Here is a 16207-nt window from a genome sequence, read left to right as displayed (position 1 = left end):
AATTATTCACGAACTACTTTTTATACTAGGTCTCTTTTTAACTCATAGAAATTAGTATCGCAAAAATTAAGTCGCTTTTCCATAGAAATCACAATAAATTAAACAAAGATAAACAATATCGAATGTCTGTAATAGCTTAGGAATTTTGACGTTTATAATTATTTTCAATGACAGTGACAGTTTTTTTATTTATTTGCTTTTATTGTTTATGTGGTTTTATATTTATGAAAAATAAATGTAAAAGTTCAGTTAAATAAAGGATGAGTTGCAATATTTCTATACTTTGGACACTCCTCGGAAAAACATTTCTACTCTCGGTTCGCTACTGGTAATTAACATCACCTTGACGTAAAAAGTGCGTTTAAATGAGTTAAAAATTAAAAGATCGGCTACTAGATATGTAAGCGTGTAAACTATTCAGTGGCCCCAGCTGTACATTCAATTATGCCCGCGGACATAATCTATCAATCTATATGATATGATACGACGCAATACTAATCTGTTAAAGTGACGATAATTTACAACGTACGTTGCACCAATTTAAAATAACCACTAGGAAATTGAACATGTAAATTTCTCCACAAAAGACAAAATGCATAAAATAAAGTATATAACAAGTGACAAGTGATGGAGTTAAAATATCTAGGCATCACACTGAGGAATAGTGCGGAAAGCTCGAAACAGAAGTGAAAGATCAAGTGGATAGAGCAAATAGAGCCGCAGGATGTGTGAATTAAACAATGTGGAGAAATAAAAATATCGGCAACGAAATGATAGGCAGATAGGATTTGTGGACCTGGATTAGTACATTTGGATGTTGAGAGGTGAATCATATTTTTTTGCAGAAATTGCTTGAAAATAACTCATATAATAATATTTGAGTTATCCTCCCACTCAAAAAGGTCCGGAACATTGTTTAAATAATCAAAATGTCAAAAAATTAAAGAAAAATCCATTTTTTCTTCGTTTTTTGATTATAACTTTAAAAGTATTCATTTTCAAGAAAAATTGCATTGACATAAAAGTTGCGTAATTAAATTTCATATAATATAGGATTACCTAAAAATTTTAAAAGTTGTTATCCTTGTTGCAAAATAGCAATAATTGCGAAAAAAACCATAAAAAAAGTATTCGCATTTTACGTTTTTCAACCATTTATGCTACACTTAGGACCTTCATATTTCACCCAAAAAAATTTTATGATATAATAAAACACTGTAAATTTCATTGAGATCGGTTCAACAGATTTCACAAAATAAATTTTGTAATCCAGCTTTCGCAAAACAAATTCATTTTTTAAAATTTTTGCAGGATTGAAAATAAAGCTGATAGCAAGTTGAAATTTTTTTACACATAGAAGAATACCGTACCTTTCATTTACAATTTGCAAAATTAAAATCGTAAAATCGGTTAACTACCACGGCGTCAGGAATTTTTTTTTAAAACATTAATTTTGGTGCTACGCGCAGGACAGCGGATACGTTTGCTCTGATTGGGCATTCCAATGACCTTTGATAATAATTGATAATTTTAATTTTTAGTACATTTCGATATAAATAAATAAATTTGTTTATTTCAAAATAAAAACACATACACTGTTCTTTGAAATAACACCTTTTTAGCAAAAACTTTCTTTGCTCATATATTTTAACTTAGAGAATAAAAGTTTTAAACATATGCAATTGTTTAAACAATATTTCACAAACAATAATCAAATTAGTTTGATTTTTGTGGAATTATATGAAAATATAGAGCAAGAAAATAATATATTAGATAAAGATTGGAAGAAATTTTGGTGGAAATCAACTTGTGTGAATCGAACACCGCTGTCCTGCGCGTAGCACCAAAAATTATTGTTTATTTAAAAAAAATTCCTGACGCCGTGGTAGTTGACCGATTTTAATTTTGCAAATTGCAAATGAAAGGTATAGTATTTTTCTATATGTAAAAAAATTTCAACTTGCTATCTGCTTTATTTTTAGTCCTGCAACATTTTGAAAAAATATTTTTTTTTTGTGAAAGCTGGATTGCAAAACCTATTGAACCGATTTTAATAAAATTTACAGTATTGCTTTACTATATCATAAAGTTTTTCTGGGTAAAACTTTCCTGGGTTTTTTTTTCGCAATTATTGCTGTTTTCCAACAAGGATAACACTTTTTAAAATTTTTAACTAATCCTATATTGTAGGAAATTTAATTACGCAACTTTTATGTCAGTATAACTTTTCTCAGAAGTGAATACTTTGAAAGTTAAAATCAAAAAACGAAGAAAAAAATCGAATTTTTCCTTAATTTTGTGACATTTTGATTATTTAAACAATGTTCCGGACCTTTTTGAGTGGGAGGATAACTCAATTATTATTATATGAGTTAATTCCACGCAATTACTGCAAAAAAATATGAGTCACCTCACAACGTCCATCTCAAAACAGATGCACCCTGGACTATTGAAACAGTTTCACACAATAATGATGTACGCGGTAAAACCACGACCTGACACAGAGAGAACAAAAAAACTATTAGAAACAGTAGAGATGAAAACCCTCAGGAAAAATCGACGGTAAGACACTACGGAACAGATCTAGAAGTAATCATATACGACGAAGATGCAAAAGGATGAACATCAAGGACTGGTTCAGAAAAAGAAGAATAGCATGGAACAACCATGTAAGCCGAATGACAACAAATAGAGTAGTAAAGACGGCTTGAGTTCGGTTCTCCAATAGGAAGACGATCAGAGGGAAGACCAGAGAAACGATGGAACGACAATTTACGGGAGACACATTGAAAATCAGACAGAGTCATGTCAACACAAAAAGAAGAAGGTCGACTTCCTGATCCACATATCAGTATAAAACCGAAGATATGCTAGCCAATAGACCTTTAGACCTACTAAAATAGTAAGGAGGACCTGTCGCTAGACAAGATTTCATCACGACATTTTAGAGCTATAAAGCTCTACCATCATAACAGTCTACATCAGCATTTCCCAAACTTATTTTTCCGTGGCCCGGTTATTTATGTGTTTATCCTTCGTGACCCACTATTTACATACTACATACTCACTACATACACTGGTGTGTGTGAGTGTGTGTGTGAATGAGAGGTGTGAGGTCCGAGGTGCGAGGTGCGTGGTGCGAAGTGCGTGGTGCGAGGTGCAATATGCGAGGTGCAAGGTGCGAAGTGCGAGCGGCGATGTGCGAGATGCGATGTGCGAGGTGCGTGATGCAATGTGCGAGGTGCGTGGTGCGATGTGCTTGATGCGTGGTGCATGGTGCGTGCTGCGTGTTGCTTGGTGCGTAGTGCTTTGTGCTTGGTGCGTGGTGCTTGGTGCGTGGTACTTGGTGCGTGGTGCTTGGTGCGTGTTGCTTGGTGGGTGGTGCTTGGTGCGTGTTGCTTGGTGCGTGGTGCTTGGTTCGTGGTGCTTGGTGCGTGGTGCTTGGTGCGTGTTGCTTGGTGCGTGGTGCTTGGGGCGTGGTGCTTGGGGCGTAATGCTTGGTGCGTGTTGCTTGGTGGGTGGTGCGTGTTGCTTGGTGCGTGGCGCTTGGTTCGTTGTGCATGGTGCGTGGTGCTTGGTGCGTGGCGCTTGGTTCGTTGTGCATGGTGCGTGGTGCTTGGTACGTGGTGCTTGGTGCGTGTTGCTTGGTGCCTGGTGCTTGGTGCGTGGTGCTTGGGGCGTAATGCTTGGTTCGTGGTGCTTGGTGCGTGGTGCTTGGTGGGTGGTGCTTGGTGCGTGTTGCTTGGTGGGTGGTGCTTGGTGCGTGTTGCTTGGTGCTTGGTTCGTGGTGCTTGGTGCTAGTTGCGTTGTGCTTGGTGCGTGGTGCTTGGTGCGTGGTGCTTAGGGCGTGGTGCTTGGAGCGTGGTTTGTGGTGCTTGGTGCGTAATGTGTGGTGCTTGGGGCGTGGTGCTTGGTGCGTGGTGCTTGGGCACCTTCTCTTGTACTTTAAATACAGTTAATTGCTACCTTGTAATGTTATATTTAGATTGTTCGAGTAATAAAAATACCACAAAGATAGGCTACCTTGATTAACCAATTGACATAATGAAAACTGTCTTTAAATTGAAATATTGCATCCACAGCCGTTGGTGGATGTTGTTCTAAGAATAGTGAAATTTCTTCCATTAATTCAATATAGTCTTTTTAAAAAAATCTCTCTTGATAGCCAACGAACTTCGCAGTGTAAAAGATGTTCATGTTCACTTGAAGATCTGAAGCGACGAGGCGAGGCGACCCGGCATTTTGCTTTCATGGCCCGGTACTGGGTCGCGACCCACCGTTTGGGAAACGCTGGTCTACATAATAGTATAGTCGGAGAGATAGAAGCGGATTTTGTGCGTGATAAGTAATATGAAAAAACTATATGGGGACATGTTGAACTAGTTGTGTACATTACTTTGCCCTACGGCCGGAAACCAGAGTGGGGGCAGAGGGTAGATATAAGGGGTTAAAGTCGCGGTTTTTATTATTTTTTTTTGTGACGCTCTTGATAGAGATAGTGCACCAAAATTTGGGAATAAGTAGGTCGTGACGTAACTAATTAAAATCTCCAGGGGCGGAACGCTGCGTGGCCGACAAAGGGGTAAGGAAAGAAATGAATATAAAAATTATAATTGGGTTTTTGTGACGTTCCTGATCGAGAAAGTGCACCAAAATTTGGGAATAAGTAGTCCATGACATAACTAAGTAAAATCCCCAGAGCCGGAAACCAGAGTGGGGGACGAGGGTAGTTATAAGGGGTCAAAGTCGCGGTTTTTATTATTTTCTTCTGACGCTCATGATCGAGATAGTGCACCAAAATTTGGGAATAAGTAGGCCATGACGTAAATAACTAAAATCTCCAGGGGCCGAACGCTGCGTGGCCGACAAAGGGGTGGGGGCAGGGGTGAATATAAAAATTATAAGGGGTTTTTTGTGACGTTCCTGATCAAGATAGTGCACCAAAATTTGGGAATAAGTAGACCATCACATTACTAAGTAAAATCTCCAGAGCCGGAAACCAGAGTGGGGGACGAGGGTAGTTATAAGGGATCAAAGTCGGAGTTTTTACTATTTTTTTTTCTGACGCTCATAATCGAGATAGTGCACCAAAATTTGGGACTAACTAGTTCATGACGTAACTAAGTAAAATACCAAGGGGCGGAACGCTGCTTTTGGGGACAAAGGGGTAGGGGCAGGGGTGAATATATAAATTATAAGGGATTTTTTTGTGACGTTCGTGATAGAGATAGTGCACCAACATTTGGGAATAAATAGGTCATGACGTAACTAAACAAAATCTCTAGGGGCGGAACGCTGTGCGGGGAACAAAGGGGTTAGGGCAGAGGTGTATATAAAAATTATAAGAGGTTTTTGTGACGTTCGTGATCGAGGTAGTGCACCAAAATTTGGGAATAAGTAAATCATGACGTAACTTAGCAAAATCTCTAGGGACGTAATGCTGCGTGGGAGAACAAGGGGTGGTGGGCAGGGGTCCCGCCCGCCACCGGTCCCGCAAAAATATAAGAAATTTTAATTTTTTCTTTTCATTTTTATGAAAATATTTTGACACCGTTTTTAACAAAGCTAGCTGACCCCACCTAGCTGTCCGCCCTTTTGGAATTTGATTCTACAATGAATCAATTGTGCAAGTTACGGACATATTCTTGATGACGAGCATAACCCAAAGATTTTGAGTATTCACCCTTGTCCGCCCTTTGGCGATTTTATTTAGTTTTTTCATGATCTACTTCACTGATACTAATGACCAGACAAGAGAAATCAAGTGTTACAGGAAAATGTGGAAAATACCATGGACAGAAAGAGTAACAAATCAAGATGTTTTGCTGAAGATGGGGAAGGAATGCGAAGTCATAAAAATCATACAAACGAAAAAACTAGAGTATCTAGGCAACATAATGAGAGAAGAAAAGTACTCTCTGCTAAGACTCATAATCCAAGGAAAAATCTCGGGAAAGAGAAATGTGGGACGTAGGAGGATTTCCTGGTTGCGAAATTTAAGGGAGTGGTATGGGTGCAGTTCAATACAGTTGTTCACAGCTGCAGTCAACAAAGTTAAGATTGCTGTGATGGTAGCCAACCTCTGATAGGAGACAGTACTGCAAGAAGAAGAAGACGATCTACTTATTCCCAAATTTTGGTACACTATCTCGTTAACGAAGGTCATAAAAACCCCTATATTTGTATATTCAAACCTACCCACCACCCCTTTATACCCAAGCAGCGTTCCGCCCCTGGAGATTTTAGTTAGTTATGTCATAATCTACTTATTGCCAAATTTTGGTGTACTATCTCGATCACGAACGTCACAAAAAAAAACCGTTATAATTTTTACATTCACCTCTGCCGCCACCCATTTGTCCCCCACACAGCGTTCCGCCCTGGAGATTTTACTTAGTTATGCCATAATCTACTTATTCCCAAATTTTGGGGCACTATCTCGATCACGAACGTCACAAAAAACCACTTATAATTTCTATATTCACCCCTGCCACCCACCCCTTTGTCGGATACGCAGCGTTCGCCCTTAGAGATTTTACTTAGTTACGTCATGGACTAGTTATTCCCAAATTTTGGTGCACTATCTCGATCATGAGCGTCAAAAAAAAATAGTAAAAACCGCGACTTTGACCCCTTATAAATACCCTCGTCCCCCACTCTGGTTTTCGGCTCTGGGGATTTAACTTAGTTATGTCATGGTCTAGTTATTCCCAAATATTGGTGCACTATCTCGATCAGGAACGTCACAAAAAACCCAATTATAATTTTTATATTCACCCCTTCCCCCACCCCTTTGTCAGCCACGCAGGTTTCCGCCCCTGGAGATTTTAATTAGTTACGTCATGAACTAGTTATTCAAAATTTTGGTGCACTATCTCGATCATGAGCGTCACAAAAAAAAATAATAAAAACCGCGACTTTAACTCCCTGTAACTACCCTTGTCCACCAATCTGGTTTCCGGCTCTGGGGATTTTACTTAGTTATGTCATTGTCTACTTATTCCCAAATTTTAATGCACTATCTCGATCAGGAACGTCACAAAAAACCCAATTATAATTTTTATATTCATCCCTTCCCCCACCCCTTTGTCGGCCACGTAGGTTTTCGCCCCTGGAGATTTTAATTAGTTACGTGATGACCTACTTATTCCTTAATTTTGGTGGACTATCTCTATCAAGAGCGTCACAAAAAAAACATAATAAAAACCGCGACTTTGACCCCTTATATCTACCCTCGGCCCCCACTCTGGTTTCCGGCCGTTGGGGAAAGTAATGTACACAACTATTTCAACATATCCCCATATAGTTTTTCCATATTACTTATCACGCAAAAATCCGCTCCCAGCTCTTAGACTAGTATGTTCTGATTGCTGATGTAATAAGTGTACTCTTTAAAGAATGAAAGCTTGTGTCTTTACCAAATCCTTCTTGTGTCATTTTTGGGATATCATGGATGCCTTTAGCTTTGAAATAATGGACATTATCACTAGTAATTGAACCCTTTTAGCTTTTTAATCTTTCTTTCGTGGGAACATTTACTCCTTAACCAAATACTGAACATTTACTCCCTAACCAAATACTGAGGTACAGTAATTTTTTTTAATTATTAACTTTCCATTTATACATACCTACAGAACAGTACGTTATTTTACAAGATAAGTTATCTCTTGTTAAAGTTGTACCATCTTTTGGAGGATCCACTGTCGTCTGACACAGTAGGCATACTGTTAAGAAGATCCTTACACATTTACCGTTATTTGCCTAGAAAAATTAACAAGGTTAATATAAACAGAAACAACTGGAACAATTAATAAATAAAATTTTAAGTAAGTGTATAATGTATTATAATGGTATATGCCTTATAGCGAAAGTATACTATATTCATCGCAATGCCATCACGAAATTTTATATATTTTTTGGATATTTCTCCATTTTCTTTTAATTTGTTTTATGTTAATTAAATTAAATGAATTATCACGTGTACTGAAAAGCTACACCGAGCCTGCAAAGAGCAAAAACAAATTCGTAAGTCTTGTTAAACCAGATCTCGGAAATCAAAGCTTTGCGGAATTGACTGTTTTAAGAACTGCGTGGACTATTGTAGTGTTCTAAAGAGTTTCTGAGATATCTTAGTGTTACACTGGCCTCCTTACAGTGAAGTAATCTTCCTTTTTAAGATTTTTACATTGCTGAGAAATGAAGCAAGCTAAAGGGATGTGGCAAAACAATTTTTTAGTTGTCCAATTGTGCAGAGAACTTATCAACGATTTCTTCAGACCGGATCTCATCAACAGCGACCAGGTATTGGTGCCAAAAAGAAGACAACAGTCAGAGAATATCGCGTTCTCACTATTGCTGCATTGCGAAACCAGACGCAAACTGTTAAAATGCATAATGCTCCAAAGCCATATTCCGCAAACCCAAGGATCATTAATCAGCGTTTTAGGCCAGGGTAATAAGACAAAAATATACTCTGTTCGTGACACTTCAGCAGCCAGGGTACTGAAGGGTTTTTTTCGACAGGTAATACCTATAGCAACAAATTATAACTATTTCCTGCGTAGGATCTGGCGGCCATTTTTATTTATAAACAATTAACTGTAAAAAATGGCATTTTCTCCTTTTTTTTCAAATAAACGGAAAACGGTGAAACTTATGATTTTTTTAGTACAAATATTTTCGAGATTATGGAAAAAGCTTTAAAATGACGTATTACACAGTTTGATATTCTTTTTCTCATGATCATCTTTCAGTGCGTCACAGTTTTTCGATTTCTTTCTAACGCATTAAATTGTATATGACAGAAAAAAAGGCACGTTGGTGATTACTTTAGTAATTATTCTAGTTCGATGATTATTCTAGTTGTCGATAGATGGCGCCATAATAAAAAAATATTTTTTTTTTAATTAGATAATAATATTACAAATATAATCTGTATAATTTAAAAGACTATACAAATCAAAGAAAATACCATTTTATAAATGCAAGAAACACATTTGATTTGTTTTTATTCCAAATTGAAAATAAAATGTGACAACTGTCAGATTTAACTAAAATGTCATGTTAGAATAAATGTCATAAATGTGTATTATCACGGACCTACCCTTTTTCCTATCATTTGTTACGCACTGAAAAATACTCATGAAAAGGACAATATACTAATTTATTGTTAATATAATTGCGAAAAAAGGTCGGAATTGCAAAAAAAATATTTTCTCAATAACTGTTGTAAAAATTGGTGTACAGCTTTGAAATTTTTGTCAAATGAGGGTTCTTTGGTGCTTAATATGTGATAAAAATTTCAAAGCGATTCATTCAATTGTTTAAATTTTATTCAAATTGTTTATCCCAGAGAGCATTTTTTTGCAATAACATAAGTCAGAAAAAAATGACCTTAGAACCATTCCAAGGTGTCAAATGAAAGAGCATGAGCTACATTTTCAACATGGATTAAAAAATGAATAAAAAATGCATTTATTAGTAATAAACAATTAAAAGTATCGTAAAATTTTCTTTATAAACTTTTTGAATAACTTTCTCCAAAAAAATTATATTTTTTACCCTGTTTTAAGTGCACAACTATCAAGTAATGTTGTCTATATCATAATTGATAAAAAATTGTAATAAATATGTATAATTTCTTATACATATAACAAAATAAACAGTTTATAAGGAAAGATTTACGATACTTTTGCATAATTATTTATTACTAATAAATGCATTTTTTATTCACTTTTTTAAAACCAAGTTGAAAATATAGCTCATGCTCTTTCATTTGACACCTGTGGAATGGTTCTAACGTCATTTTCTTCTGACTTATGTTATTGCAAAAAAATGCTCTCTGGGATAAACAATTTGAATAAAATTAAAACAATTGAATGAATCGCTTTGAAATTTTTATCAAATATTAAGCACCAAAGAACCCTTATTTGACAAAAATTTCAAAGCTGTACACTAATTTTTACAACAGTTATTGCGAAGATATTTTTTTTGCAATTCAGACCTTTTTTCGCAATTATATTAACAATAAATGAGTACATATATCAAACTTTGTAATACGTCATTTTAAAGCTTTTTCCATAATCTTGAAGATATTTGTACTAAAAAAAACATAAGTTTGCCTGTTTTCCATTGATTTGGAAAAAAAGTGAAAAATGCCATTTTTTGACACTTAATTGTTTATAAATAAAAATGGCCGCCAGATCCTACGCAGGAAATAGTTACAATTTGCTCTTATAGGTAATACCTGTCGAAAAAACGCTTCGGTACCCTGGCTGTTCAAGTGCCATGGAAAAAACCTTATTACCCTGGACTATTTCTAGTTAAGAGAATACAGTTTCTTCTCCAAATCTTTTCATTTCCGTCTGTCATTGGCTGCGCTTTTCCAGTTAGTTCCTGCAGCTTTTACAATATCGTCCTTCCATCGCATCTGAGGTCTTCCACTTCCTCTTCGTCCTGTCCACGATCTCCAGTTTTGTAATTCAGCATTCCATCTTTTATCTTCCTGTCTTGCATTGTGGCCCGCAAATCTCCATTTTAACCGTGTTATATGTTCAGTTACATTTTTTACTTTTGTTTTCTCTCTTATCCATTTGTTTGATTTTCTGTCTTGTAGTTTTATTCCCAACATGCATCTTTCCATTTTTCTCTGAGTTATTTCAATTTTGTTTATGTTGGCCTCTGTTAATGTCCATGCTTCTGAGCCATACGTCAGAACAGGAAGGATGCTCTGGTCAAATACACGGGTTTTTAGGTACTGTTGTATCTTTGTGCTTTTTAGTATACATCTTAACTTTCCAAATGCTGCCCACGCCAATCGGATTCTTCTCTGTACTTCAATTGTTTGGTTCTCTTTATTAGCTTTGATTATTTGATCCAGGTATTTATATTCGTCAACAACCTCAATATTGACATTATTTATATTTATTCTTTCGTTTGTATTTGTCATGATTTTGGTTTTACTCATGTTCATTTTTAATCCTATCTCCTCTGATGCGTGTGCTAGTTGAGTCAGCATTGTGGCTAGTTCTTCTTGGTTGGTTGTAATAAGGACAACATCATCGCAATATCTGAGGTGATTGAGATTCTTCCCGTTTATGTTAATACCCATGTATTCCCATTCCAGTTCTTTAAAGACGTCTTCCAGAGCTAAGGTGAAGAGTTTTGGGGATATTACATCTCCTTGTCTTATGCCTCTACGTATTTCTATGGGGTTAGCTTTGTTTGTTTTATTTTCCCATTCGACTATCATAGCTGCTATTTTATAGATGTTATGTAAGAGTTGCCTGTACCTGGAGTCTTTTCTGCTGTTATTTAGAGCTTTTTCTCTCGCCCATATCTCGACACTATCGAACGCCTTTTCATAGGCTTGCAATCCAGCAACGGGGCCATTACTTACTGTTGCTCGCAAAAGACGCACATTTGCATTTGCTCGTGAACATGTCATTTGGAAACCTGAGAGATGGGGATACAAGTTTGAGATGGGGACTCCTAGCCTAGGTTATGTCGAGTGCTGATTTAATCCATATCAGGGATCTTCTACACAATATAAACTTCTTGCTTTGAAAGCTAGAGTTGCCGTACAATTTCGTGAGGTTTTAGAGGACTACTATTTTACCATACCACTTCTTTTGAAAGAACTTGCACTAAGGGAATGTAAAAAAAATGGGGTACAATAAGGGAAAAATCACATACGAAAAGATTGTAATATTATTGGTTTAAACACACGGAAAAAAAAGAAAGAGATTCATTTGACTACTGCACTGCAGAGTAGAGTGAAATAGTAGTTTGCAAATGAAATGAAAATAATTTTGTTTCCAGATATGCAATCACAATAAGGTCTATAAAAAACAAATAAAATTGCTAATTAATTAGTATATTGCACCTCCGCTCAAACAGTGTCACAACTCAAAAAAAAATTTAAAATGGTTTTATTGCAGCAACAGTTTAATAAAGCTACAAATTCCTGTCTCAAAAAGTGTTACGTCTATGGCTCAAGTATTTATCGTTAGATGATACTGGTGTCATTATACAGGGTGTTTCAAAAAAAGGTAACCCCGTCTCTAGGGTAGGTAAAAAACTGAAAAATAATTGGGGTTTGCTTAGTAAAAAATTTTTGGAACGCCATCCGTTTTCAAGATACAGGGCGTTGAAGAAAAAAAATTTACGCATTTTTTACGATTTTGCCGAAACTACTGGCAACATTGTAATGAAATTTTATACGAATATGTTTTGGAAGCTGATACATCCCATGAATTTGTTTTTATATCTGATTCTCATAGAGGGCGCTAGTTACACGGATCGTACTAAGTATTAGTCAATATAACTTTTTTAAGAGTATAATTATTAATCAAAATTTCAAGTAAACTTAAACATCATTCAATTTTACACGAAAAATGTACTCTTGGTAAAACTCGATACTGTGTACCGTTTTCGGAATATTTTGATTTGAAAATTATGAAGTAATAATTTATGCTGGTAGTAATGATAAAGTTCTAATAGATATACCTCTATTTTCTCCAAGTGTGCCATGGAAATCTGACATTTATTGATTGTTATGACGATAAATCAACAATAATTAGAGTTTTTAAACCTTGTTTCAATTTTTCAATTTTCAAAAATGCGTAAAATTTTTTTTCTTCAACGCCCTGTATCTTGAAAACGGATGGCGTTACAAAAATTTTTTACTAAGCAAACCCCAATTATTTTTCAGTTTTTTACCTACCCTAGAGACGGGGTTACCTTTTTTTGAAACACCCTGTATAGTTAACCAAAATCAAAGATGTCCCGAACATATACAGTGTCACATATCGAGTTGTGCAAGGTATTTGTCCATCTAAGATCTGTATAAAGCGTCGTTTGTTGAGTTAAGACAGCATATGTGATTACTTTATTCAAAACAATCTGCGAATATGCTCAAGGAAAGTAACACATTTATTTTTCTTTTTGAAATATTTTTTATATTTGTTTTATTTAATGTTGTTACTTACATTTAAAATTAAATAATTAATAATTATAACTCTGTTAACCAGTCAATAATAATGATATTATATTCTATACGGCAAAAGCCACTTTTAATAAATAATATTTCGTAAATTCTTCGTTATTTTACCTGTATAGTGTCATAACTCAAAAAAATATTCTTTTTAAATATTTTTAGCACAATTAATAGGTACGCTATTTTGTAGAGCTTCAAAAATCATTGTAAGTCACTAAAATAATTCTAATTTTAATAGTTTTTGAATTATACCCGGAAAAGTTCTAGCACAAATTTCAAACGTCGTTTTATCGAGGTGCAATATTATAAATATCAGCCACTATAGAGTAGCGATCAGTGGCAAGAAATTGTTTTTTTTTTCATATCAAGCCAAATAGTGGATCTAGCAGAACAAAATGCCTGGCAATTACATATAATTGAAGCCTTTAACAAGACAATATAAAGATGATCCAGAAAACCTTTGGTCAATTTAGTCCTTCTTTTTGTCTATAAGAATATACAAACTCGGGGTGTTGCTTGTCACAAAAAATGTAATTTTTGCTGCAATAAATGTAATGTAGCATTACATCTGAACCAATGTTTTATAAATATCATATAAACAGATACTTACAATTTCTTCCATTAATAATAATAATTGTTGTAGTAATTAGAAATAAAAATATTTAACTTTAAATTTTTTTTAAAATTATTTCTTAGTCATAGCCATTGATTATACCACCGGGTTTTTAAAAGGACATACTTTCTGGAAAAAAGTACTGTATATTTAGCTTAAGCCTTATCTGGGGTTAAGTGCATGCTTATTGTTCGGTTTTATGAATTTGCTTTGTTAAAGCATAATTTAACCTATTAATCTCGTTCTAGGATATAGCAAAATGTTCTTCTTACATAAATTATAAATATAATAATTAATTCGTGTATAAATTAGATTCATAATTTCACTTTCTGAACTTATAAAAATTTAAATCAAACATGACATGCTAGAAACTCTATGTACTGTTTCATTACGATAAGTAGGACACATTGATTTAAATCATGAAGATATTATATGGATATAAATCAGTGGATATTTTATAATTTCTAAGATCTTTTATTTATAATAGTTTCATATCTAAAAACCGTTTTAAACCGTTTTTCCAATATCGTTTGAAAAAGTTAGGTGCGATTCAAAAAATTAATAATTTTAAATACTGCTTTTACTGTTGTACACTAATTTTAACTGTTACTTACAGGGTGCTCTGAATACTCTGTAGAATTGTTGACAACCGTCCAAATATCGGGACCATCTCTATCTTTCTCGTTGGGTAACTTCCTTATGTGCGACCAAAATAAACCTTCTCGTTGACTAGCTGGCCATATCCTTTTGTGAGTCTGTAAGAACACTAATGTGTCTTCCGATATGGTCTCTAGTACTGTCATGTGCTCTAAAGTGGCTAAAAATATAAGAGATAATTAAAATAGAACAATTATTTATTTTGTATTAAATAGTAGACATTTCTCTCAAAAAAACTAAACTTACTAAACAATAAAACTACCTATAAAACTTGAAAATTTCATATTGTAATATAAAACTTGGTTAAGAAAAAATAGTTAAACAGCATTAAACTATAAAGCTAGGATCCCATGAAACGTGGTGCGGCATGCCAAAGAAATAGAAATGTGATAGAAAAAGATAAAAACTAAATACGGGAATCAACGCAACGTGAAATAGCGTTATTTCTCTCAAAATTTGTTATTTACGATCCTTGGGTTAGGACCAAACCATCTATCAAGACTTCCCATCATTTGTCGGTAAATGAACACCGTTCAAAGAAAGTCAGAAGCTGATACAGACTAGGTACGTACCCCTCCGCCCCTTCCGACTCGGCTGAAGCTGGTGCGGTTAGTGTTTTCTCCCATTGTACATCTCCAGAACCTAATTACAAGTTCTAGAGCTTCACTATTTAGTAATATACATTATAGTATAGCTTCCCGTGAGTAACAAGCTTAATACCTCCCCAGAACATCACACTTCGTTTATATTTGTGAACAGATCTGCCAGTTTTCGTTCTTGCTTGTCTTCTCGCCCCCTAAGTACACAAATTCGTCGGTCATCTGATTTTACACAAATACTGGTTTCGTCTGAAAATAGCAAATTTTTCCAATTTCCAATGTAGTCCAGAGAAATAAGATTTTTCTCGTGACACATCCCCCTCCAGGCCGAAACCAAATATTTTGAGTAGTATGGACATCTATATTAATAACCTATATGTTTCCTGCAGCCGAAATGAAAATCAAAAAATGGTAAATTTTCGCTTTTTTCGTCTATTACTAAAAAGTGAAGCATTTTAAACAAATTTGACAGTAAGAAACTGATAAATCATATAAAAAAATTTAATATGGCGTTCGCTGCATATGTCTGTCCTTATTTGTTGCTTACAAAATTGCAAAATAAGTCATAAATTTTGAGATTTGATAAATGTTCATAACTTATGTAAAAATTAAGTTAGAACTTTGTTATTAGACAGAATGCTGAGACTTCTGGTGCTTAAATTATATTCTAAATTTCAAAGCAATTGGTCCAATAGTTTAAAAGTTATTTAATTTGTTTATCCCAAATTAATTTTTTTTGCAACATTATAAGTCAGGAAACGATGAGGTTGCAGTAATACTTCGGACAGTTTATGAAAGAAGAAGATTTATGCTATTAACTTAATTTAAAAAAAAATGACAAAAAATAATTATAAATAGTGTAAAATTATTTTGCAAAAACATGTCGATTTTTTGCTTATAAACAATTAGAATAACTTTTTAACTGTTACCCGTAGAAAAATTATTTTTCCATATTTAGAAAGACTAAATTTTTATACACATTTAGAAAGAAAAACAATTGTCCTAGGACAATTAGGGACGAAGTTAGCCCCCTTATTTTTTTAATTCACAGCAGCTTGGTTTATAACAATTAAGAAATAAAATTAGCCGCATTTGAAAGAACATACTTCAAAGTTTTAACGTACCAAGGTATACAAAAGATTTCCTTGATCCACAAAGCTTAAAAATGTGGCCCTTAAAATCGGCCGGCGTTGAAACTTGGGATAGCGATGAGAGGGGGGAAGGAGCTGTTAACTGTATCTCTGGTTCTCGATTATTTATTTCGTTGTTTCTTTTTTAATTTGTATTTACTTTTTATGTACATTACGAATATGCGTTATTTAAATAAACTAATTGTTATAT

The 16207-nt window shown here is 34.6% G+C and overlaps 1 protein-coding gene across 1 annotated transcript in view; it reads right to left on the bottom strand.

Moving 5' to 3' along the window:
- LOC126880389 (ceramide transfer protein) overlaps positions 1-16207 on the bottom strand; it is a 179100-nt gene that overhangs the window by 2066 nt on the left and 160827 nt on the right. The window contains exons 7-8 of the mRNA XM_050644224.1: positions 14225-14427; positions 7629-7761 (exon numbers count right to left, since the gene is read on the bottom strand). Coding sequence (XP_050500181.1) covers positions 7629-7761; positions 14225-14427 — 336 coding nt within the window. The remainder of the gene's footprint in view (positions 1-7628; positions 7762-14224; positions 14428-16207) is intronic.

This window comes from Diabrotica virgifera, chromosome 2 (assembly GCF_917563875.1).
Source record: "Diabrotica virgifera virgifera chromosome 2, PGI_DIABVI_V3a".
NCBI classification, from domain to species: domain Eukaryota; kingdom Metazoa; phylum Arthropoda; class Insecta; order Coleoptera; family Chrysomelidae; genus Diabrotica; species Diabrotica virgifera.
Note: the sequence above shows the minus strand (reverse complement) of the source record. Positions and strands in the feature narration are given on the sequence as shown.